The sequence below is a fragment of the Oncorhynchus masou genome, chromosome 17, assembly GCF_036934945.1.
Source record: "Oncorhynchus masou masou isolate Uvic2021 chromosome 17, UVic_Omas_1.1, whole genome shotgun sequence".
Taxonomy (NCBI): domain Eukaryota; kingdom Metazoa; phylum Chordata; class Actinopteri; order Salmoniformes; family Salmonidae; genus Oncorhynchus; species Oncorhynchus masou.
Window position 1 is genome coordinate 37,487,919 of NC_088228.1, and position 27,022 is coordinate 37,514,940.

At 46.5% G+C, this 27,022-nt stretch overlaps 1 protein-coding gene across 3 annotated transcripts in view; it reads right to left on the reverse strand.

Moving 5' to 3' along the window:
• Window positions 1-27,022, reverse strand: part of LOC135558979 (capping protein, Arp2/3 and myosin-I linker protein 3-like) — a 61,414-nt gene that overhangs the window by 32,079 nt on the left and 2,313 nt on the right. For all 3 annotated transcript variants that reach the window (XM_064993253.1, XM_064993252.1, XM_064993251.1), the window contains exons 2-5: window positions 23,088-23,182; window positions 697-747; window positions 480-539; window positions 182-303 (exon numbers count right to left, since the gene is read on the reverse strand). In XM_064993253.1, coding sequence (XP_064849325.1) covers window positions 182-303; window positions 480-539; window positions 697-747; window positions 23,088-23,182 — 328 coding nt within the window. The remainder of the gene's footprint in view (window positions 1-181; window positions 304-479; window positions 540-696; window positions 748-23,087; window positions 23,183-27,022) is intronic.

Below are 27,022 nucleotides of genomic sequence, written 5' to 3' on the forward strand. Positions count from 1 at the left end.
TAAATGATCCGATGGAAAACATATATTTTGGTGTATTATATACTGTAGATGAGTCTCAATGGTCAATACCCAGTGCAGAGTCAACCCTGGTGATGTTAGAGTCTGCAGCCAGGCTCTCTCCCTTCTTACAGACTACATAGCACGGTTCGTAGCAGTAGGTGATTCCACAAGCGAGACTTACGCATACATGGAGTTATTGAATATTCGTGAGAGGGCAAAGTTGATATGGTTCATCATGTGATCAAGGTGGTCTTGTGACTGCAGTCTCAAGGAGTGGGTCGATTTGTCTGTGTCTATGACAACCTGAAAGGTGTGAGTTGACATCACTGAGATTAAACAGGGCGAAATGGAAGTGATCATTTCAGAGAGTTGCTTCTCCGTTGACAAAAAATCGGCAAAGCTAAAAACAAATGTTGCCTGATAAATACTGAGAAAACGAGGCAGATGGTTGTGGTTGTGGGAATAAAACAGTCTCTCACCTGATGATCTGGATAAGTGTTCATTGCTCGAATTTCCAGGAAGTTGAAAGTAACCTCCACCTGAAATGATGTTGATATTGTGCATTGAAGTTGATATGACCAAGTTATCCCTTTACTAAAAAATGATGATAATAATCTTCAGAACCATCCTCATACTCATCATCATCAAAAACAACACTATTAGTCTATTCAATTTTTTTTTTAAATCGTGACATACCTTGGTGGGGACTTTGACAGCAAATAGATACATTCGCCATGTTGCCAGAACCTAAAAAGTGAAAAGATGCATTTTGCTGTCAGAGAGAAGGAAATACCAATATAGTGGACCAACCACCATATCTGTTTACTCAAACATCACATTACTCCGTCTTGAATAGATGTTACTTCCTAGCATTTTTGAGACATTGTGATGCTGACGTTTCGTTACTTAAGGTAGTTATTTCCAATCGATTCTAGTGTCAATGTGTCAGAGCTTGAATTGATTTAGGAGTTAGGAGTTGAGGAGACGCAGGGGGAAACAGGAGAAAAAGCACACACAAAAATCCAGTTTTATCCAGATCAGGGGATTACCATTAAGTGGTTGGCAAGAGGGAAAGTGGGCATATATTCAAAGTCGAGTCTGCAGAAGTAATTAATCGCATTCATAATTCAAACGTCCTAATTAGCATACTCCGTCCACGCCTTTATTACACACACCCTGCATCCCTCCATCCTTAAGTCTATTCTTTGCCCTCGCCTTCCCAAATCTTAACCAAATTCCAGTCGGTTCTCCTTTTCTTCAACACCTCTCCTCTCTCACCCCCTGCCATCCTTCCATTTCTTTCTCTATGTAAATCTGTTCTTTATTCCAACAAACTATCTTTTTAAGCCTCCCATCTCACCATCCACCTCTCTGTGCATTGTACCCTCCCTCCCTCCCTACCCCCGCCGCCCCCCTCTTCTCTCTCTCTCCTCCCCGTCACTCTTGCCTTTCTTATTCGCTTGGAGGTTTCTTTTCTGTTTCTGCTCTGTCACTTTCAATTCCTCAAGGCTTCTCTGTGCTGAATCGTTAATGGCAACCCACCGTGGGGCAGAGAGAGAGAGAGAGACAGAGAGGAAGAAACAGAGAGGGCTAAGGAGAAGGACAGCGATAGAGAGCGAGATGGAGACAACAGATTTCCCATGAATAAAGTCCTCATATTGGACATCTCTCCACGCTATTCTTAGCTAAGTTAGCACGTCGACAGTGGATCAAGCTGTATCAGATGAGACTGCCAGGAAAGCCCGGCAGCCAGGGAGTTGACCCTGCGGTATGACAGAGGAAAGACAGGCAGCCTCAAGAAACCTCCTTTGAAACAAGGCCTTTTGAGAGACCCTATTACAGAGATTGTTATTCACATCAGAATGCCCTGACATGTTGGAAAACTCAGTTATATAAACCTTATCAGAGAACAGCAGTGGAGAGAACACTTTTTATGATAGCTGAGAGGCTTTGGAGCGAGAGAGAGAGAGAGATGAGAGAGAGAGAGAGAGAGAGAGAGAGAGAGAGAGAGAGAGAGAGAGAGAGAGGAGACAGAGATGCAAAGCTTTTGTCATCAGACACAAAAGATAGGCGCGTGAACACGGGCATCAATAATGTAGGTCTTATGGTGGGCTTTGATTTGATTGAGTGAGAGGTTGAACACAGCCTGACATGGGGTTTGCATCTTCAAATATAATTAATCATCTATTCAGATATTATTATTAACACCAATCAATGGATTTCTGATTTTGGTTAAGAGTATGTTTGTTCAAAAATAAGTGCCAATCAAAATCAAGGTTAACATGTAGGATATTGGAATTGAATACGAACATTGGAGAAAGCAATAGATCGAGATTTCTCTCTTTTTTTTTTTAATACACTTTTTTTTTTATATACACACGTTTGTATTTTTGACTGGTGGCTGGTACTGTAATACTCCCACTTGTTTAGTACATTCAAGGTGCTGTGTGCCGAACTGTAAACGTAGTTTGGCAGACCTAATCAGAGACAGATACCTGAGCCTGCGGCTATGGAACCATGACCAGTTCACCAGACGTGCTACCTTGTTCCGAAACTGCTGTTTTTGACCCTACTCTCTCCCACTCCTCCCTCCCTCTCTCTCTCTCTATCTCACCTGCTGTCTCGACCTCTGAATGCTCGGCTATGAAAAGCCAACTGACTTTGAAAAGCCAAGCCAACTTAACTCCTCTGAGGTGCTGACCTGTTGCACCCTCTATAAACCCCTGTGATTATTATTTAACCCTGCAGGTCATCCACCAACATTTGAAACATCTTGAAGAACAATCTGGCCTTAATGGCCATGTACTCTTATAATCTCCACCCGGCACAGCCAGAAGAGGACTGGCCACCCATCAGAGCCTGGATCCTTCCTAGGTTCCTGCCTTTCTAGGGAGTTTTTCCTAGCCACCGTGCTTCTACATCTGCGATGCTTGCTCTTTGGGGTTTTAGGCTGGGTTTCTGTACAAAGCACTTTGCGACATCTGCTAATGTAAAAATGACTTTATAAATACACTTGACTGATTGAACTGTCCAATCACAACCTTGAAGAGAGGTTGAAGAGACTGACCTTGAAGAGACTGATTGAACTTTTCCCCACTGTCTGTGAAATCTCATCAGACTCCTCATACATATACAGTAGATGGTTCTCCAAGCTGCTCTGAGATGACCAATCAGAATCCTAATATCTGAGGGGAGATGACTTTGGCCGAGCCGGATCAGACAGTCAATGTGATACCTGGGTGATGAGATAGGGGGACTTTAACCTGGCCGTCTGAGGCATACAGGGAGAATCTTAAAGAGGCAGAGGAGTCGAGTCTTAAAGAGAATCTTTAGAGACGGGAGTGTCTGTGATGGGGGCTACAGAGGTGCCCTTCCAGCCATGATGGCACAGAGTCAAACACTCACAGTTCAAAGAGCCAGGCAGAGCCAGAGTGGGTCTGTGGGGAGGGAGTGTGGGTAGGCAGGCCGGGAGGGAGGGAGGGGATGGTTTGGCTTATATTAATCATAAGCTATCAAGCTCTGGGTCTGCACTTCAAACGAGACCTGCAACGCTTCACATCACTGCCTCTGGGAGACGAGGCCAACTTAGGCGTACAGGCACTTTAACGAATAGAACTAGCAAAATGGTGCTCAATTAAATTGAGATGAAATTGATTTCAATATGATTGAAATACAATAGACATGTAGACTATACTGACTGTATTTATCTGTTAATGCATTCATCTCGGTTTTCATTTGAAGCATCTTTGTATCCTCCAATTGCAAAGACATTGGTCACTTTCTATTTGTGGTCCACTTCATTCTGAAGTTATCGGCGGTCACAGAGATTGTGTGTTTAGCGGGGATCTTCTGTGTATAAAGAGACGCGAAAGGGCAACAAAAAAAGCAGCTGCCGATGCACTTAGCATTTTCAAGTGCGACTTTATTACGAATAAGCAGTATCTCACCCAGAAGCAGTCTTTGTTGTCGGAGGTGATTTTAACCAAGCACCTTTAAAACACATCTTGGGAACAATTAATTTTAAAGGGGTCCTCATTACAGTGTAATTACATATGTAATTACACTGTAACAAGTATTGTAATTAATTATAATCATTTATGGTTACACTGTACTAACAAAATGCAACTGGTGGTAACTTCAGTCCGTAATTACAGAGGCGTAACCACAAATGCGTGTTACAAATCAAATTGTATTTGTCACATACACATGGTCAGCAGATGTTAATGCGAGTGTAGCGGAATGCTTGTGCTTCTAGTTCCGACAATGCAGTAATAACCAACGAGTAATCTAACCTAACAATTCCACAACAACTACCATAAACACACAAGTGTAAAGGGATGAAGAATATGTACATAAAAATATATGAATGAGTGATGGTACAGAACGGCATAGACAAAATGCAGTATATGGTAACCAGTATATACATATGAGATGGGTAATGTAGTGATACATGTATTACATAAAGATGGCAAGAAGCAGTAGATGGTATAGGGTACAGTATATACTGTACATATGAGATGAGTAATGTAGGGTATGTACACATTATATTAAGTGGCATTGTTTAAAGTGGCTAGTGATACATTTTTACATCAAATGTTCAAGTTTTCCGATAGCATCCAAACGCACCATTTGTCAGCCTGCACAAACCACCGTATAAGTGTTAGCCAATGAAAAACCAAGCATCTCATTGACAGAACTCTGTTATAGAGGGATCTGGAGTCTGATGCCCCGGCCCAAGTCAGGCTTTTGTGACATGGTGAGGTAGGAGCCAGGAGCAGAGAAGAGAACCAATGGAAAGGAAAAACGTAAACACCTTACTGGTCAAAAGTCAAACCAGTCGACACAAAGTAAAACTTGAGGAAACAACAAACACTATGATTCGATAACTCACTCAGGAGACAAACACACATGGCAACGAAATCAAGTTCCTACAAAGGCTGACAGAAAACGCATCTCTCTATAAAGAAATCATAATTAGTAACAGAAAGCACCAGCGTCATTACAGTCTCTAGGACGGTCTCTGCCCGGTCTCTGCCCTCTACCCGGTCCCTCAGGTGACAGGTGAAACCATGACAGCTTTCGTTTAAAATACATGAAAGCTACTGAGCGCTATGACAAAAGACGGAGGGTTTAAATAATTTGTATTTATTTATTGTTAAATCATTGAATGGTGCATTTGACGTGGAAAACAACAGTAGCTAAGGAAGGCAGGGAGGCGATAGAATAATTAGGAACCCTTGACTTTTTTCACATTTTGTCACCTTGCAGCCTTATTCTAAAATGGATCAAATATTTTTTTCTCATCAATCTACACACAATACACCATAACGACAAAGCAAAAACTGTTTTTTAGACATAGACAAATAGAAATATCACATTTACATAAGTATTTTGACCCTTTACTCAGTACTTTGTTGAAGCACCTTTGGCAGCATCGAGTCTTGGGTATGACGCTACAAGCTTTGCACACCTGTATTTGGGGAGTTCTCCCATTCTTCTCTGCAGATCCTCTCAAGCTCTGTCAGGTTAGATGGGGAGCGTCGCTGCACAGCTATTTTCCCATCTCTCCAGAGATGTTCAATCGGGTTCAAGTCCGGGCTCTGGCTGGGCCCCTCATTGACATTCAGAGACTTGTCCCGAAGTCACTCCTGCGTTGTAATGGCTGTGTGCTTAGGGTCATTGTCCTATTGGAAGGTGAACCTTCACCCCAGTCTGAGGTCCTGAGAGCTCTGGAGCAGGTTTTCATCTAGATCTCTCTGTGGGGCCTCCCGAGTGACACAGTGGTCAGGCGCCACTACAGATCCAGTTTCGATTCCGGTCTGTGTCGAAGCAGGCCATGACCAAGAAACCCATGAGATGGCGCAAAATTGGCCCAGCATCGTCCGGGTCAGGGGGGTGAGTTTGGCTGGCTGGGATGTCCTTGTCCCATCACGCTCTATCGACTCCTTGTGGAAGCCGGGTGCATGCACGCTGACTTCAGTTGCCAGCTGTACGGTTTCCTCTGACACATTGGTGCGGCTGGCTTCCGGGTTAAGTGGGAAGTGTGTCAAGAAGCTGTGTGGATTGGCAGGATTGCGTTTCAGAGGATGCATGGCTCCCGACCTTTGCCTCTTCCGAGTCCGTACGGGAGTTGCAGCGATGGAACAAGGCTGTAACTACTAATTGGATATCACGAAATTGGGGAGAAAAAGTGGTAAAAAGTAAAAAAAATAATAATAATAATAATTAGGATCTCTCTGTACTTTGCTCCTGTAATGGTTGTCGATGGTGGAAGAAGGTGAGGACCAATGTGCAGCGTGGTATTTGTCCATATTTATTAAAATAAACACGGAAATAACAAAAATACCAAAGAGAAACGACCAAAAACAGTTCTGGCTGGTGCAGACACACAACAGAAAACAGAAAATAATCACCCACGAAACACAATAGAAAACAGGCTCCCTAAATATGGTTCTCAATCAGGGACAACGATTGACAGCTGCCTCTGATTGAGAACCATACCAGGCCAAACACAGAAATAGCAAATCATAGAAAAACTAACATAGACAAACCACCCAACTCACACCCTGACCATACTAAAACAAAGACATAACAACAGTCTTAAGGTCAGAACGTGACAGCTCTGTGAATATTTTCCTCGATCCTGACTAGTCTCCCAGTCCCTGCCGATGAAAGACATCCCCACAGCCATGCTTCAACGTAGGGATGGAACTGATTTCCTCCAGACGTGACGCTTGGCATTCAGGCCAAATAGCTCAATCTTGGTTTCATCAGACCAGAGAATGGTCTGAGAGACATTTAGGTGCTTTTAAGAAAACTCCAAGTGGGCTGTCATGTGCGTTTTACTGAGGAGTGACTTCCATCTGGTCACTCTACCATAAAGGCCAGATTGGTGGAGTGCTGCAGAGACGGTTGTCCTTCTGGGGGAACTCTGGAGCTCTGTCAGAGTGACCATCGAGTTCTTGGTCACCTCCCTGACATAAGCCCTTCTCCTCCGATTGCCCAGCTCTAGGAAGAGTCTTGATGGTTCTAAACTTCTTCCATTTAAGAATGGTCACTGTGTTCTTGGGGACCTTCAATGCGGCAGACATTTTTTGGTACCATTCCCAAGATCGGTGCCACGATACAATCCAGTCTCAGAGCTTTCCGGATAATTCCTTTGACCTCATGGCTTGGTTTTTGCTCTGACATGCACTGTCAACTGAGGGTGTCATGTCTTGTTATGTCTGTTCCTGTCCTTTCTCTTCACTCTGTCTCTCTCTGCTGGTCTTTTTAGGTTACCTTCTCTGTCTCTCATTCTTCAGCTGTTCTACATCTCCCCTAACTAGCTCAGTCACTCTTTCCCACCTGTTCTCTCTTCCCCCTCTGATTAGGTCTCTATTTCTCTCTCTGTTCCTGCTACTTTCAGTGTCTGATTCTTGTTTGTGTTTTTGATGCCAGAAGCAAGCTGTCGTCCCGTTTGCTTCCACCTTGTCCTATCCTGTCGGAGTCCGCCTGGCAGGTGCATCCTGCATTATACTAACGTTCTTTTTGTTCCATTGACTACGTTGGAAGAGGATTTCTGCCATTCCTGTTTTTCATTAAAGAACTCTGTTTTCTGTTAAAACCGCTTTTGGGTCTCCACTCAAGTACATAACAGAAGAATCAGACCAAGAATGGACCCAGCGGCTCCGGACCCTTTTCACTCCGCCGTCGAGATCCAGGGAGCGATGCTAGGCAGACACGAGGAGGAATTGTCTGCTGCTCGACATGCCGTTGAAACCCTGGCCGTCCAAGTCTCCGACCTCACAAGACAGGTTCACCAACTCCACCTCGATCCACCGCCCACTTCCAGGGTTTCCGAGTCTCCGGAGCCCAGGATCAACAACCCGCCGTGTTACTCTGGGGAGCCCACTGAGTGCCGCTCATTCCTCACTCAGTGTGATGTGGTGTTCTCTCTCCAGCCCAACACTTACTCCAGGAGCGCAGCCCGCATCGCCTACGTCATTTCTCTCCTTACCGGACGGGCGCGTGAGTGGGGCACGGCAATCTGGGAGGCGAGGGCTGAGTGTATTAACCAGTATCAGGACTTTAAGGAGGAGATGATACGGGTTTTTGACCGTTCTGTTTTTGGGGAGGAGGCTTCCAGGGCCCTGTCTTCCCTATGTCAGGGGAATCGATCCATAACGGATTATTCTATTGAGTTTCGCACTCTCGCTGCCTCTAGTGACTGGAACGAGCCGGCTTTGCTCGCTCGTTTTCTGGAGGGTCTCCTCGTCGAGGTTAAGGATGAGATCCTCTCCCGGGAAGTTCCTTCCAGTCTGGACTCCTTAATAGCTCTCGCTATTCGCATAGAGCGACGGTTTGATCTTCGTCGCCGAGCTCGTGGAAAGGAGCTCGCGTTCTCCGTGCTCCCCTCTCCACATCACTGCCACCTGCCGCATCACTGCCACCCTCCTCCGCCGGCTCGGATGCTGAGCCTATGCAGCTGGGGGTATCCGCATCTCGGCCAAGGAGAAGGAACGGAGAATCACCAATCGCCTCTGTCTCTACTGCGGCTCCGCTGGTCATTTTGTCACCTCATGTCCAGTAAAAGCCAGAGCTCATCAGTAAGAGGAGGGCTACTGGTGAGCGCAACTACTCAGGCCTCTCCTTCTGGATCACGCACTACCTTTCCGGTCCATCTCCGCTGGCCCGGTTCATCTGCTTCCTGCAGTGCCTTGATAGACTCTGGGGCGGAGGGCTGTTTTATGGACGAGACCTGGGCTCGGGAACATGACATTCCTCTCAGACAGTTAGGGGAGCCCACGGCCTTGTTCGCTTTAGATGGTAGTTCTCTCCCCAAGATTCAGCGTGAGACGCTGCCTTTAACCCTCACTGTCTCTGGTAATCATAGCGAAACCATTTCTTTTTTAATTTTTCGTTCACCTTTTACACCTGTTGTTTTGGGTCATCCCTGGCTAGTGCGCCATAACCCTTCTATTAATTGGTCTAGTAATACTATCCTATCCTGGAATGTTTCTTGTCATGTGACCTGTTTAATGTCTGCTATCCCTCCTGTTTCCTCTGTCTCTTCTTCACAGGAGGAGCCTGGCGATTTGACAGGGGTGCCGGAGGAGTATCACGATCTGCGCACGGTGTTCAGTCGTTCCAAGGCCACTTCTCTCCCTCCACACCGGTCGTATGACTGTAGTATTGATCTCCTTCCGGGAACTACTCCCCCGGGGTAGATTATACTCTCTGTCGGCTCCCGAACGTAAGGCTCTCGAGGATTATTTGTCGGTTTCGCTCGACGCCGGTACCATAGTCTCCTCCTCCTCTCCCGCCGGAGCGGGGTTTTTTTTGTTCAGAAGAAGGACGGGTCCCTGCGCCCATGCGTGGATTATCGAGGGCTGAATGACATAACAGTTAAGAATCGTTATCCGCTTCCTCTTATGTCTTCAGCCTTCGAGATCCTGCAGGGAGCCAGGTTTTTCACCAAATTGGACCTTCGTAACGCCTACCATCTCGTGCGCATCAGGGAGGGGGACGAGTGGAAGACGGCGTTTAACACTCCGTTAGGGCACTTTGAATACCGGGTTCTTCCTTTCGGCATCGTTAACGCTCCAGCTGTCTTTCAGGCACTAGTTAACGACGTCCTGAGAGACATGCTGAACATTTTTGTTTTCGTTTACATGGACGATATCCTGATTTTTTCACCGTCTCTCTCGATTCATGTTCAGCACGTGCGACGCGTCCTCCAGCGCCTTTTGGAGAACTGTCTTTATGTGAAGGCTGAGAAGTGCACTTTTCATGCCGCCTCTGTCCCTTTTCTCGGTTCCGTTATTTCCGCTGAGGGCATTAAGATGGATCCCGCTAAGGTCCAGGCTGTCATTGATTGGCCCGTTCCTAAGTCACGCATCGAGCTGCAGCGCTTTCTGGGCTTCGCTAATTTCTATCGTCGTTTCATCCGTAATTTCGGTCAGGTGGCAGCTCCCCTCACAGCCCTTACTTCTGTTAAGACGTGCTTTAAGTGGTCCGTTTCCGCCCAGGGAGCTTTTGATCTTCTTAAGAATCGTTTTACTTCCGCACCTATTCTTGTTACACCTGACATCTCTAGTCAGTTTGTTGTTGAGGTTGACGCGTCAGAGGTGGGCATGGGAGCCATTCTCTCTCAGCGCTCTCTCTCTGACGGCAAGGTCCATCCTTGCGCGTTTTTCTCTCATCGCTTATCGCCGTCAGAACGTAACTATGATGTTGGTAATCGCGAACTGCTCGCCATCCGCTTAGCCCTAGGCGAATGGCGACAGTGGTTGGGGGGCGACCGTTCCTTTTGTCGTTTGGACTGACCATAGGAACCTTGAGTACATCCGTTCAGCCAAACGACTTAATGCGCGTCAGGCTCGTTGGGCTCTGTTTTTCGCTCGTTTCGAGTTTGTTATTTCTTATCGTCCGGGCTCAAAAAACACCAAGCCTGATGCTTTATCTCGTCTCTTCAGTTCTTCTGAGGTCTCCACCGACCCCGAGGGGATTCTCCCTGAGGGGCGTGTTGTCGGGTTGACTGTCTGGGGAATTGAGAGGCAGGTAAAGCAAGCACTCGCTCACACTCCGTCGCCGCAAGCTTGTCCTAGGAACCTTCTGTTCGTTCCCGTTCCTACTCGTCCGGCCGTTCTTCAGTGGGCCCACTCTGCCAAGTTAGCCGGCCACCCCGGCGTTCGGGGTACGCTCGCTTCCATTCGCCAGCGTTTCTGGTGGCCCACTCGGGAACGTGACGCGCGTCGATTTGTCGCCGCTTGTTCGGTCTGCGCGCAGACTAAATCTGGGAACTCTCCTCCTGCCGGCCGTCTCAGACCGCTTCCCATTCCCTCTCGACCGTGGTCTCACATCGCTTTAGATTTTATCACCGGACTGCCTTCATCAGCGGGGAAGACAGTTATTCTTACGGTTGTCGATAGATTCTCTAAGGCGGCTCATTTCATTCCTCTCGCTAAGCTCCCTTCTGCTAAGGAGACGGCTCAGATCATTATCGAGAATGTTTTCGAATTCATGGCCTTCCGTCTGACGTCGTTTCCGACAGAGGCCCGCAGTTCACGTCTCAATTTTGGAGGAGTTTTGCCGTTTGATTGGGGCTTCCGTCAGTCTCTCGTCCGGCTTTCATCCCCAGTCTAACGGTCAAGCCGAACGGGCCAATCAGACTGTTGGTCGCATTTTACGCAGTCTTTCTTTTCGTAACCCTGCGTCTTGGTCAGAACAGCTCCCCTGGGCAGAGTACGCCCACAACTCGCTTCCCTCGTCTGCTACCGGTCTATCTCCTTTTCAGTGTAGCCTCGGGTACCAGCCTCCGCTGTTCTCATCTCAGCTCGCCGAGTCCTGCGTCCCCTCCGCTCAGGCTTTTGTCCAGCGTTGCGAGCGCACCTGGAAGGGGGTCAGGTCGGCACTTTGCCGTAATAGGGCGCAGACTGTGAGGGCCGCTAATAAGCGTAGGACCAAGAGTCCTAGATATTGTTGCGGTCAGAGAGTATGGCTCTCCACTCAGAACCTTCCCCTTAAGACAGCTTCTCGCAAGTTGGCCCGCGGTTCATTGGTCCGTTCCGTATTTCTCAGGTCATTAATCCTGTCGCAGTGCGACTTCTTCTCCCGCGCTATCTTCGTCGCGTTCACCCGGTCTTCCATGTCTCCTGTGTTAAGCCCGTTCTTCGCGCCCCCGCTCGTCCCTCCCCCCATCCTTGTCGAGGGCGCACCCATCTACAGGGTTCGTAAGATTTTGGACATGCGCCCTCGGGGCCGTGGTCATCAGTACCTAGTGGATTGGGAGGGGTACGGTCCTGAGGAGAGGAGTTGGGTTCCCTCTCGGGACGTGCTGGACCGTTCGCTGATCGATGATGTCCTCCGTTGCCGCCAGGTTTCCTCCTCGAGTGCGCCAGGAGGCGCTCGGTGAGTGGGGGGGTACTGTCATGTCTTGTTATGTCTGTTCCTGTCCTTTCTCTTCACTCTGTCTCTCTCTGCTGGTCTTTTTAGGTTACCTTCTCTGTCTCTCATTCTTCAGCTGTTCTACATCTCCCCTAACTAGCTCAGTCACTCTTTCCCACCTGTTCTCTCTTCCCCCTCTGATTAGGTCTCTATTTCTCTCTCTGTTCCTGCTACTTTCAGTGTCTGATTCTTGTTTGTGTTTTTGATGCCAGAAGCAAGCTGTCGTCCCGTTTGCTTCCACCTTGTCCTATCCTGTCGGAGTCCGCCTGGCAGGTGCATCCTGCATTATACTAACGTTCTTTTTGTTCCATTGACTACGTTGGAAGAGGATTTATGCCATTCCTGTTTTCATTAAAGAACTCTGTTTTCTGTTAAAACCGCTTTTGGGTCTTCACTCAAGTACATAACAGAGGGACCTTTTATAGACAGGTGAGAACAAGTTCTCAATTACAACTGCGACCTGGCCAAGATAAAGCAAAGCAGTGTAACAAAAACAACACAGATTTACACATAAACAAACATACAGTCAATAACACAATAGAAAAATCTATGTACAGTGTGTGCAAATGTAGAGGTTAACCCAGGCACCACTCCCATTCCCAAGGCGCTCTCATTTATTGACTTCTGTAACCGTAAAAGCCTTGGTTTCATGTGTGTTAAAATTAGAAGCCTCCTCCCTAAGTTGTTTTTTATTTTAAATTTTTTATATTTCTTATTTATTTCACCTTTATTTAACCAGGTAGGCAAGTTGAGAACAAGTTCTCATTTACAATTGCGACCTGGCCAGGATAAAGCAAAGCAGTTCGACACATACAACGACACAGAGTTACACATGGAGTAAAACAAACATACAGTCAATAATACAGTATAAACAAGTCTATATATGATGTGAGCAAATGAGGTGAGATAAGGGAGGTAAAGGCAAAAAAAGGCCATGGTGGCAAAGTAAATACAATATAGCAAGTAACACACTGGAATGGTAGATTTGCAATGGAAGAATGTGCAAAGTAGAAATAAAAATAATGGGGTGCAAAGGAGCAAAATAAATAAATAAATTAAATACAGTAGGGAAAGAGGTAGTTGTTTGGGCTAAAATATAGGTGTGCTATGTACAGGTGCAGTAATCTGTGAGCTGCTCTGACAGTTGGTGCTTAAAGCTAGTGAGGGAGATAAGTGTTTCCAGTTTCAGAGATTTTTGTAGTTTGTTCCAGTCATTGGCAGCAGAGAACTGGAAGGAGAGGCGACCAAAGAAGGAATTGGTTTTGGGGGTGACTAGAGAGATATACCTGCTGGAGCGTGTGCTACAGGTGGGAGATGCTATGGTGACCAGCAAGCTGAGATAAGGGGGGACTTTACCTAGCAGGGTGTTGTATCTGACATGGAGCCATTGGGTTTGGCGACGAGTATGAAGCGAGGTCCAGCCAACGAGAGCGTACAGGTCGCAATGGTGGGTAGTATATGGGGCTTTGGTGACAAGATGGATTGCACTGTGATAGACTGCATCGAATTTGTTGAGCAGGGTATTGGAGGCTATTTTGTAAATGACATAGGATGGTCAGTTTTACAAGAGTATGTTTGGCAGCATGAGTGAAGGATGCTTTGTTGCGAAATAGGAAGCCAATTCTAGATTTAACTTTGGATTGGAGATATTTGATATGGGTCTGGAAGGAGAGTTTACAGTCTAACCAGACACCTAAGCATTTGTAGTTGTCCACGTATTCTAAGTCAGAGCCGTCCAGAGTAGTGATGTTGGACAGGCGGGCAGGTGCGGGTAGTGATCGGTTGAAGAGCATGCATTTAGTTTTACTTGTATTTAATAGCAATTGGAGGCCACGGAAGGAGAGTTGTATGGCATTGAAGCTTGCCTGGAGGGTTGTTAACACAGTGTCCAAAGAAGGGCCAGAAGTATACAGAATGGTGTCGTTTGCGTAGAGGTGGATCAGGGACTCACCAGCAGCAAGAGCGACCTCATTGATGTATACAGAGAAGAGAGTCGGTCCAAGAATTGAACCCTGTGGCACCCCCATAGAGACTGCCAAAGGTCCGGACAGCAGACCCTCCGATTTGACACACTGAACTCTATCAGAGAAGTAGTTGGTGAACCAGGCGAGGCAATCCTTTGAGAAACCAAGGCTGTCGAGTCTGCCGATGAGGATGTGATTGACAGAGTCGAAAGCCTTGGCCAGATCAATGAACACGGCTGCACAGTAATGTTTCTTATCGATGGCAGTTAAGATATCGTTTAGGACCTTGAGCGTGGCTGAGGTGCACCCATGACCAGCTCTGAAACCAGATTGCATAGCAGAGAAGGTATGGTGAGATTCGAAATGGTCGGTAATCTGTTTGTTGACTTGGCTTTCGAAGACTTTAGAAAGGCATGGTAGGATAGATATAGGTCTGTAGCAGTTTGGGTCAAGAGTGTCCCCCCCTTTGAAGAGGGGGATGACCGCAGCTGCTTTCCAATCTTTGGGAATCTCAGATGATACGAAAGAGAGGTTGAACAGGCTAGTAATAGGGGTGGCAACAATTTCGGCAGATCATTTTAGAAAGAAAGGGTCCAGATTGTCTAGCCCGGCTGATTTGTAGGGGTCCAGATTTTGCAGCTCTTTCAGAACATCAGCTGAACGGATTTGGGAGAAGGAGAAATGGGGAAGGGTGAGCGAGTTGCTGTGGGGGGTGCAGTGCTGTTGACCGGGGTAGGAGTACCCAGGTGGAAAGCATGGCCAGACGTAGGAAAATGCTTATTGAAATTCTCAATTATGGTGGATGTATCAGTGGTGACAGTGTTTCCTATCTTCAGTGCAGTGGGCAGGTGGGAGGTGTTCTTATTCTCCATGGACTTTACAGTGTCTCAGAACTCTTTTGAGTTACTGTTGCAGGAAGCAAATTTCTGCTTGAAAAAGCTAGCCTTGGCTTTTCTAACTGCCTGTGTATAATGGTTTCTAGCTTCCCTGAACAGCTGCATATCACGGGGGCTGTTCGATGCTAATGCAGAACGCCATAGGATGTTTTTGTGTTGGTTAAGGGCAGTCAGGTCTGGGGAGAACCAAGGGCTATATCTGTTCCTGGTTCTAAATTTCTTGAATGGGGCATGCTTATTTAAGATGATTAGGAAGGCATTTAATAAAAATATCCAGGCATCCTCTACTGACGGGATGAGATCAATATCCTTCCAGGATACCGCAGCCAGGTTGATTAGAAAGGCCTGCTCGCTGAAGTGTTTCAGGGAGCGTTTTACAGTGATGAGTGGAGGTCGTTTGAGCGCTGACCCATTACGGATGCAGGCAATGAGGCAGTGATCGCTGAGATCTTGGTTGAAGACAGCAGAGGTGTATTTAGAGGGCAAGTTGGTTAGGATGATATCTATGAGGGTGCCCGTGTTTAAGGATTTGGGGAGGTACCTGGTAGGTTCATTGATAATTTGTGTGAGATTGAGGGCATCAAGTTTAGATTGTAGGATGGCTGGGGTGTTAAGCATGTTCCAGTTTAGGTCGCCTAGCAGCACGAGCTCTGAAGATAGATGGGGGGCAATCAGTTCACATATGGTGTCCAGAGCACAGCTGGGGGCAGAGGGTGGTCTATAGCAGGCTGCAACGGTGAGAGACTTGTTTTTAGAGAGGTGGATTTTTAAAAGTAGAAGTTCAAATTGTTTGGGTACAGACCTGGATAGTAGGACAGAACTCTGCAGGCTATCTTTGCAGTAGATTGCAACACCACCCCCTTTGGCAGTTTGGAATTAAAATTTCAGAATTTTTGGTAGTCTTCCTAAGCCAGGATTCAGACACAGCTAGAACATCCGGGTTGGCAGAGTGCGCTAAAGCAGTGAATAGAACAAACTTAGGGAGGAGGCTTCTAATGTTAACATGCATGAAACCAAGGCTATTACGGTTACAGAAGTCGTCAAAAGAGAGCGCCTGGGAATAGGAGTGGAGTTAAGCACTGTAGGGCCTGGATTCACCTCTACATCGCCAGAGGAACAGAGGAGGAGTAGAATAAGGGTGCGGCTAAAAGCAATAAGAATTGGTCATCTAGAACGTCTGGAACAGAGAGTAAAAGGAGGTTTCTGGGGGCGATAAAATAGCATCAAGGTATAATGTACAGACAAAGGTATGGTAGGATGTGAATACAGTGGAGGTAAACCTAGGTATTGAGTGATGAAGAGAGAGATATTGTCTCTAGAAACATCATTGAACCAGGAGATGTCATTGCATGTGTGGGTGGTGGAACTAATAGGTTGGATAAGGTATAGTGAGCAGGACTAGAGGCTCTACAGTGAAATAAGCCAATAAACACTAACCAGAACAGCAATGGACAAGGCATAATGACATTAAAGGAGAGGCATTCTTAGTCGAGTGATCAAAAGGGTCCGGAGAGTGGAGAGGTTGGTTGGGGTCACGGCGATTTAGACAGCTAGCCAGGCCATCGGTAGCAAGCTAGCATAGGATGGACGTCTGTTATTAGCCACCTCTTGCGTTCCGTCAGTAGATTAGTGGGGTTCCGTGTGGTAGAGGGGATTAATCCAAATCACACAACAACAACAAAAATAAAAACAATAGATATAGTTAGAGGCCCAAGAAGAAGACAAAATAAATAATAATAAATAATAATAAAAATAAATAAATAAATTGTCCGATTGTCTATTCAGATAGCAGCCGATAAGACAGCTAACGGTTAGCAGGCCGCAGATGGGCGTTCAGGTAACGTCGAGGAGCCAGCCGGATAACTCCTTTGGGTAGATAACGTCGGTAGTCTAGTTGTGAAGGCCCGGTGGGGCTCCGCGTAGGCAGTAAAACGGGTCCAGATAGGTGACTGCAGCCCAGGAGTGATTGATGGAACTCTTCAGCTGGCTAGCTCCGGAATAATTGATGTTTGCTCCGGAATCAACGAAAGCTTTAACTAGCTTCTGATTAGCTTCTGGATTAGCTTCTGGCTAGCTCCTGGCTAGCTCCTGGCTAGCTTCTGACCTAGCTTCTGATTAGCTTCTGGATTAGCTTCTGGCTAGCTCCTGGCTAACTCCTGGCTAGCTTCTGGCTAGCTCCTGGCTAGCTCCTGGCTAGCTTCTGGCTAGTTTCTGGCTAGCTTCTTGGAGTTTCTGGCTAGCTTCTTGGAGGATTACAGATTTGAGGTAAATAATACTTTTTTATAACTATAAATTGGTGAGGTGGGTTGCAGGAGAGTGTTTTGAAGATGAGTTTATGGAAAAAAAAAGTATGAAAAAAGTTGTAAATATATATATATATACGGGACACGACAAGACGAGGACAAAAGACGTCTGAACTGCTATGCCATCTTGGATCCCATCCCAGTTTTATTCACTGCTTTAGCACACTACGCCAACCCGGATGTCCTAGCCTTGTCTGAATCCTGGCGTAGGAAGACCACCAAAAATCCAGAAATGTCCATCCTTAACTATAATATTTTCAGAAAAGATAGAGCTGCCAAAGGCGGCGGAGTTTCAATCTGCTGCAGAGATAGCCTGCAGGGTTCTGTCATACTATCCAGGTCTGTGCCCAAACAATTTGAGCTTCTACTTTTAAAAATCCACCTTTCCAGAAACAAGTCTCTCACTGTTGCCGCTTGTTATAGACTCCCTTTCTGCCCCCAGCTGTGAAATAGACACCATATGTGAACTGATTGCCCCCCAGAGCAGGGCAGGATGGGGCAGGCCAGGGCAGGCCAGGGCAGAGCCCTTTTTCTCCCCAATTTCATGGTATCCAATTGTCTCTTCAGTAGCTACTATCTTGTCTCATCACCACAATTCCCGTACGGGCTCGGGAGAGACGAAGGTCGAAAGTCATGCATCCTCCGATACACAACCCAGCACGCATCCAACCCGGAAGCCAGCCACACCATAGTCGGAGGAAACACCGTGCACCTGGCAACCTTGGTTAGCGCGCACTACACCCGGCCCGCCACAGGAGTTGCTGGTGTGTGATGAGACAAGGACATCCCTACCGGCCAAGCCCTTCCCAACCCGGGCGACGCCAGGCCAATTGTGCGTCGCCCCTCGGACCTCCCGGTCGCGGCCGGCCACGACAGAGCCTGAGCGCGAACCCAGAGTCTCTGATGGCACAGCTGGCGCTGCAGTACAGCGCCCCCAACCACTGCGCCACCCGGGAGGCCCATGTTTACCTAATTTTGAGCCTATTGAGCTGGTTATTACATGGTTATTTCACCATGTAACTTTGCAAGAGTTTCACGGTTGAAGAACATTCACTTTTGGATGGGATGCATTGCAATGCACTCAAAATAACGACGACCTCGAATGTGCCAACAATTTGTGTTGATTATGCTACACTAAAGCTACCCGTTCAAAAAACATAGTTGACTTAAATAAAGTTACTTCAAAAAAATGTGTTCACTACAAACAAACTACTTTGTGAAAAATTATAAATGTCATAGCCTATACATTGCAAGAATCGATCCCTTTGGGGTCATCTGATAACAGAATGTGTAATTTCAACACAAAAACTGTTTCAAGTGAGAATTAGGCAGGTCTGACACCACTACATGGCACCACTACACCACAACTACATGGCAAAAAAAGATTTGAATTTAGTTCAACTATCACCAAGCTATTGCAAAATGTTGTTAAATTACAAGTTGAACTATATGTAGTTCCCTACTCCAACACTGCAACGAGGTTAGCTAGCTAGTTAACTTACTTAATATCTACAGAATATACGTTCCATGCCTTGACAGCTATCATTACCTAGCTAGCTACCTAAAGCTGGCAAATAGCTAGCTAGCTGGGCTTGATGGTCTTAACTTCCCTGAACCTTGTTCTCAGGGTATCTGTACGATAAATGGTATTACACGGAGGGGCCCACCAAAGGTGTGTCTTCAGCTCTCTACTGTACTACCTGTTCACCCACGACTGCGTGGCTTTGCAGGGAGTTTTTCCTAGCCACCGTGCTTCTACATCTGCATCGCTTTCTGTTTGGGGTTTTAGGCTGGGTTTCTGTACATCACTTTGTGACATCAGCTGATGTAAAAAGGTCTTTATAAATACATTTGATTGATTTATTGATTGATCGTCAAGTTTGCTGACGACACCCCAGTTGTAGGCCTGATAACAAACAACGAAAGGTCAGCCTATCGGGAGGAGGTAAGTGAACTGGCATTGTAGTGCCAGGACAACAACCTTGCCCTCAACGTCAGCAAAACAAAGGAGTTGATTGTTGACTTCAGGAAGCAGAGGGAACATGCCCCGATCCACATCAATGGGACTGCAGTATAGAAAGTCAGCAGTTTGAAGTTCCTCGACGTCCACATCGCTGAGAACTTGACCAACAACACCACCACACCTGTCAATAGGGTGCAACTCCATCTCTACTTCCTAAGGCGGCTGAAGAAATTAGGCATGCCAGCCCGGGTCCTCTCCAAATACTACAATTGCACCATCGAGAGCGTACTGACATGTTGAATCACGGCCTGACACAGGAATTGCTCCATCCACAACCACAAGGCCCTCCAGCAGGTAGTGAAGACAGCCCAGTACATCACTGGAACCAAGCCATCACCCATCCAGGACATCTACTCCAAACATTGCCTGAGGAAGGCCCTTCGCATCATCAAGGACCCCACACACCCCAGCCACGAGCTGTTCACTTCCTTACCATCAGATTCAGAGACAGTTTCTATCTACAGTTTCTATCTATCCATCAGATTACTGAACACTTGAACTGGACTGACCACCTGCACTGACTCTTCTCACCTTAGCACTCCTCCACACACACACACACACACACACGCTACACACGCTACACACACATAAAATACTTCAGAATTTAAACACTTGCCCCCCAACCACCCGTTCCTAAAACACATATTGGCCTATAAAATGTGCCTTCCTGTCTTATACTTGTGCAAAAATGTTTATTCTATTCTACTGAACCCATTACTTGATGTTCATATTCTTATCTTTTATTCTTTCTTATTGTTGTTGCAATGTCGAGCAGGAACCTGCACTGAAGTATTTTGTTGGACGGTGTATACCATGTGTGTCCCGTAAATACTACTAATAAAACCTGAACTAGTAACAATGGTTTTTATGAACCAGCTCTGAGATTTAACTATTTAACTATCAATTTAGACTTAAGATGCTTTTGAGAAACCGGGCCCTGGCCGCTCTAATCTAGGATCCTGTCTCTCTGGCTCTGAAGAACGGGTGTGTGTGCCTGCATTCACACAAAATCCCCAGTGTCTCTTGGGAATTTTGTGTGTATCCGCACCGGTGTGTTTGCGTGTATGTGTGTGCACGCATGTGTGTGCGCGCGCATGTGTGTGTATGTGTGTGCATGTCCTCTTGAGTATGTGTGTGCGCACGAGTGCGAGCAGCCACCCAAACACACCCACTTGTGCGCACACACATACTCACGGAGACGTGCACACATACACACACATGCGCACGCACACACACTGGTGCGCAAACACACAAAATCCCCAAGAGACACTGGGGACAGTCTGCTTTCACCCAGGTGAACCCAGCATCAAAAGGACACAACCTTTCCATCTTCCCTGGCAGACAGTCTGGCAGAGAGTACGGGCGCGTTTGAAAGCACAGCTGCCCCAGGTCCTGCTCTATAAGCAGCCTTTAAAAAGAGACAGAGAGAAAGAGGGAGAGCTGGATAGAGAGAGATAGATTGGAGGGAGGAGGCAAATGAGGGAGAAAATGCTGGCTTAAAAACACATCTTGTAGCAGATTTTGCTCACATAAAAGTCTGCACAACCCTAACTCAAAGAGACTTACAACCGAGCCCTGCGGAACATTAAAGGGATCTGGGAGAGGGGAGGGAGAGAGTGGGGCGCGAGGGGGGGTACGGAGACTAATACATCCCTGTTTATAGACAGAGCAATATTCCTGTAGTAAGACATCTATCATCAGATCAACAGATCAATCATACCACCATTAGATGCCTGCCATTTACAGACATCCAACCATTACGGCATTCCCCAACAGGTACTCTGTTGTATCCAACGAGGATGTGCATGTGTCAACCTCTTTAGCTGACTACCAGAACTCACATGACAAAAAGCCATCTTGGTTCAATTCAAGCATTTTCAGTCTTCATTATGTGGTGCTAATACAAATCCGAGTGAGGTACTCTGTTGTGTTTAAGTTAAACAGCTCTCCTTCTCTCCTGCCATTGGATGTCTCTACAAGTAGCCTACTCTGTTGACAGATCCCTCCTTTTACCTTGTAGTTACAGGAGACTAACAGAGAATGTGGAGATCTAAGTGGAGAAAAGGTTTGAGACAACCGACTGTGTTTGGAGTGTCACACTGTAGCGATCACATCCCAGTAATAGGGCCTTTATTAGTGAGGAGAGAGGGAGCTGGGAACCAATGATGGGCGAAATCGAGCAAGGGATCGAGATAAATAATGGACGAGGGTAGAAAAGGCAGCAATTGGGTCATCAAAACACATCAGATTTCTTCCTTCCTTTCCCCCTCTCCTCCGTTGCTCTGAGCTCTCATCACCCCTTTCCCTGGTGCCCCCCTCGACTCGCACCACTCCTCCTTCTTCTCTGCCCCTCCCTCCTTCACTCCGCTCAGTCTTTGAAGATGTTTTGTTTCTGGAGTTGGCGCTAATCTTCAAATGAGTGCTCCGAAACGCATGCCCTCTGTGTGTGTCCCAGTTTGTGTGTGCATGACAGGGTGTGTTTATGCGGTCGTTTGTGTATCTGGGCGTATGTTGTTACTCTTGGTAACGTTGCCCTCAGCACAATGGTGTATGTCTTGCTGAGCATACTATATGTCTGTCTGAATGAAAGGCACTAGGAGGGTGAGGCTGTCTGTGTGCGTGTATGTGTGTGGGTATGTGTGTGTGCATGTGTCTGTGAGGCACAGCGGGACAGCTGGAACAGTAGACGTACACAGACAGCTGAATACCAGCACAACCCCAGAGGGAGAAAGGACATAGAGAGAGAGAGAGAGACAGGGAGGGAGGGACAAACAAAGAGTAGAGGAAGTGTAGCAGGCTACGTATTCAACAGCGAGCTCATTGCATGCATGCCTGTGTGTGTTTTAGATACCCTACACGTTGTTCCAAAAGCTCTGTCCATTTATAAACATTGACATATGCACAATACACATGTAGGCCTCTATGCAATGTTTTACTTTTCATCATGCCATGCTACGCCATAAGTGTTTTGAGAAGTTGCATTAGCAAAACCCATTTAGACTAACATTCTCCTGAGGCCTAATTGAGTTCTGTTCGGATAAAGGAGGGAGCAGAGTGGTTCAACACAGCTCTATGTGTTGAGATAAAGATGGAGGAGGGGAGGAGAGAAGGGCAAGATGAGAGATGATGAGGAGGGAGAAAAGCGAGAGAGCAGGGAGCGGGGAGCGGGAGGGGAGATGGGAGAGTAATAGAGATGGACAGATATGGAGGAGAAGATAAAGGAAACAAAGACTAGACAGAGGCAAAAATAGAGGGGGTGAGTGGTAATGACAGCTTGTCTTCCCTGTACCCAGCACCGGTTTACTCTCAGCAGTAAGAGGAAATGAGCTTGTGCCCTTACTCCTCTACAACCCTTGTGTCGTGTGTGTGTGTGTGTGTGTGTGTGTGTGTGTGTGTGTGTGTGTGTGTGTGTGTGTGTGTGTGTGTGTGTGTGTGTGTGTGTGTGTGTGTGTGTGTGTGTGTGTGTGTGTGTGTGTGCGTGCGTGCGTGCGTGCGTGTCTGTCATTAGTAACTGATACGGGTGACTAATTGAGGATGTCTCAAAACCAGCAATGTCCGGAAGTGTGTGTGTTGGCTCGCACAAGCTGCTAGGACAACTCTCAGTCCGCTTACACACCCTCAGGCACACACACACTGGCATGAGCACACGCGCACACAGGGGCACGCGCACACACACACACACACACACACGCACACGCACATGCACACGCACACGCACACACGCACACTCACATACACACCATCCCCATGCCTCTGGCATTAGAGGCACGCTGCCACTTCTAATAAAGGTTGAAAGGATGGACTCAATGCCCCATGGTGTCCCGTTTGCTCCTAGGGGAGTGTGTGGACCACCAAGCTTGAATGCCCGATTAAAATGGATTGTACTCTAATTTAAAGTTCAAAATACACTACATTGACCTGAGATATAGAATCCAGATTTCTGACAGTAGAGTTTATTGTGAAGGGGCCTCACCAGTATCCTGTCCTCTGATTTGCCGTGCTTGGTGTCCTGCTTTACAGCTCGCACAAACTTGATAGATTGTTTATCAATGAGCCTCCTGATGCTCTCTGTGGAAAGAAGGCATGAAACAAAAGTCAATACTGCAAGTAAATTCCTCTCTCACAAAAACGCTCTCTTACAGGCAACATTACCAACACCACGGCACAGACACACATACACGAGAAAACAAGAGGAAACGAAACTGGTTTTATATTTAGCCCCCGAGATGGAACTGATTTGGAGGTACAGTCACACTATGAGACACAAGAGACAGAGGGGCATGGCAAACAGCTTTAATAGAATGTTATGTTCAAGGAAGTTTTATCAAAGTTTTACCAAATAGTTGATACACATCACACTATTTCTTAAGCTGCCACATCCAAAGCTTTCAAACACTAAGGCTGTGTTTACACAGGCAGCCCATTTCGGATCTTTTTTTCACTAATTGGTCTCTTGACTAATCTGATCATCTCTGAAAAAAGATCTGATGTGAAAAGAGCTGATGTGATTGGTCAAAAGACGGAAGAGGGGGATGGGGAAAGAGGAGGGAGAGACGAGGAAGGATCAGAGAAAGACAGAGAGTTAAGGCAGCTGTAATCTACTTTAATCTCTGGAAAAGCTCAGACACAGCGATAGGATTGTCAAACATTTGCCTGCCGACAGTATTTAGCACCCAAGAACAGTCAATCTTTTTTTGTGTTCAAATAGCAAAGACCTCGTCAGCCACTAAGCCCTGTTAAAATTCTCCAAACCAGAAGGTGGCAGTAGCGTTATTTGGCAATGAATATCCGAGCATATTGCATATGGTCTAGATTCAAAGCTATCTGCGCTAATGTTGCTACTTTGTAGAAAGCCCTTGTTGATACTATGGCCACAGCTACATTCACTGCCTAGCAAGAATTCACTCTCCATAATCGGAGGGCCTGTTGTCCGGACCTCTGGCAGTCTCTATGGGGCTGCCACAGGGTTCAAATCTCGGGCCGACTCTTTTCTCTGTATATATCAATGATGTCGCTCTTTCTGCGGGTGATTCTTTGATCCACCTCTACGCAGACAACACCATTCTGTATATATCTGGCCCTTCTTTGGACACTGTGTTAAAAAACCTCCAAACAAGCTTCAACGCCATACAACTCTCCTTCAGTGGCCTCCAACTGCTCTTAAATTCTAGTAAAACTAACTGCATGCTCTTCAACCGATCGCTGCCAGCACCCGCCCGCTTGACTAGAATATGTGGACAACTATAAATACCTAGGAGTCTGGCTAGACTGTAAACTCTCCTTCCAGAGTCACATTAAGCATCTCAAATCCAATGTTAAATCTAGAATTGGCTTCCTGTTTCGCAAAAAAGCCTCCTTCACTCAAAATAGCCTCCAACACTCTACTCAGCAAATTGCATGCAGTCTATCACAGTGCCATCCATTTTGTCTCCAAAGCCCCATATATTACCCACCACTGCGACCTGTATGCTCTTGTTGGCTGGCCCTAGCTTCATATTCATCGCCAAACCCACTGGCTCCAGGTCATCTTTGCTAGGTAAAGCTCCGCCTTATCTCAGCTCACTGGTCACCAATACATCACCCACCCGTAGCACGCGCTCCTGCAGGTATATTTCACTGGTCACCCCCAAAGCCAATTCCTCCTTTGGCCGCCTTCCCATCCAATTCTCTGCTGCCAATGACTGGAACGAACTGCAAAAATCACTGAAGCTGGAGACTCATATCTCTCTCACTAACTTTAAGCACCAGCTGTCAAAGCAGCTCACAGATCACTGCACCTGTACATAGCTCATCTGTAAATAGCCCATCCAACTACCTCATCCCCATACTGTTATATATATTTTTTGCTCCTTTGCACCCCAGTATCTCTACTTGCACATTCATCTTCTGCACATCTATCACTCCAGTGTTTAATTGCTATATTGTAATTACTTCACCACTATTGGCTTATTTATTGCCTTACCTCCTTACTTCATTTGCACACACTGTATACAGATTTTTCTATTGTGTTATTGACTGTATATTTGTTTATCCCATGTGTAACTCTGTGTTGTTTTCATTGCACTACTTTGCTTTATTTTGGCCAGATCTCAGTTGTAACTGAGAACTTGTTCTCAACTGGCCTATCTGGTTAAATTATGGTTGGTTTTTTAAAGTTAAAAATCCCATTATGCCAGTGCCAGCCCATAGCCAAATGTTTAGCTAGCTAGCTAACATTAGCGCATTTGCTAACTAGCAAAAAATAGCTAGCTAGCTATGGACACTGCACTAATTCAGCAGCTAACACAGGCAGCTGATTCACAGAAACTAGCTAACCCATTGCAATTGCAATTGTATTATAATATCAATACTAGCTATTGTGGTTAGCTAGTAGGAAGTATTTAGTGTTGTGTGCATTGTGTCTTTGCTAGCTTGGCTAGCTTGCACTTGGCTAGCTACACTACATGACCAAAGTATGTGGACACCTGCTCATCGAACATCTCATTCCAAAATCGTGTGCATTAATATGGAGTTGGTCCCCCCTTTGCTGCTATGACAGACTCCACTCTTCTGGGAAAGATTTCCACTAGATGTTGGAACATTTCTGCGGTGACTTAGCATTAGTGAGGTCGGGCACTGATATTGGCCGATTAGGCCTGGCTTGCAGTCGGCGTTCTAATTCATCTCAAATGTGTTTGTGGGGTAGAGGGCTCTGTGCAGGCCAGTCAAGTTCTTCCACACCGATCTCGACAAACCATTTCTGTATGGACCTCGCTTTGTGCATGCGGGCATTGTCATGCTGAAACAGGAAAGGGCCTTCACCAAACTGTTGCCACAAACTTGGAACCACAGAATCATCTAGAATGTTATTGCATGCTGTAGCATTAAGATTTCCCTTCACTGAAACTAAGGAGTCCGAACCATGAAAAACAGCCCCAGATCATTATTCCTCCTCCCCCAAACTTTATAGTTGGGACTATGCATTGGGCCAGGTAGCATTCTCCTAGCATCCGTCAAACCCAGATTAGTCCGTCGGACTGCTAGAGGGTGAAGCAGGATTAATCACTACAGAGAAGGCGTTTCCACTGCTCCAGAGTCCATTGGCAAGCAAGCTTTACACCACTCCAGCCGACTCTTGGCACTGCGCATAGTGATCTTAGGCTTGTGTGCAGCTGCTAGGCCATGGAAACACATTTCATGAAGCTACCGACTAATAGTTCTTGTTCTGCAGTTGCTTCTAGAGGCAATTTGGAACCTATGATGGGGCCACATTGAAAGTCACTGAGCTCTTCAGTAAGGCCATTCTGCTGCCAATTTTTCTATGGAGATTGCATGGCTGTGTGCTCGATTTTATGGCTGAAATAGCCGAATCCACTAATTTGTATTTTGTATTGTATTTTTTGTACCATGAAGTGAAGTGTGACTGGTTCATCTGTAGATGAAAATACCCTCTTTTTCCCTTTTTTTGTTGGCACACCCACTTTGGGGATCGTTCTCTCTGATTGGCTCAAAGTCAAGTTGTTGGCCACTGACGAGCATTGCGATTCTACAAGTAGAATTGGTAGGTTTGTCGCTACCGGGTCGGCAAGCAGCAGATGACGCTTTTGTTCTAGCAAGAAAGGGAACGGCCTGCCACTATGATAAGTTCCTGTCGGCAGTACCTATCGGCAATGAGATTCTCGGTGTGTTTCATGCTTAAAAACGACTCAAGTAAAGCCCTTAACACTCGGCATTCCCACAGTAGGCCCGGCCACAGCATATGCTGAACTACCATTAGACAGAGAGGAAGGAGAGAGAGAGATGGGAGAGGAGAGGATGAGTTAAAAACCTAGCCAGCAGATCCGACCCGCTTGCTTACAGCTTCATTTAGGTCGGACAGGCTTCCTGCGTAGATTAAAATATATTGGAGCCAGCGCAAGATATTTTTCG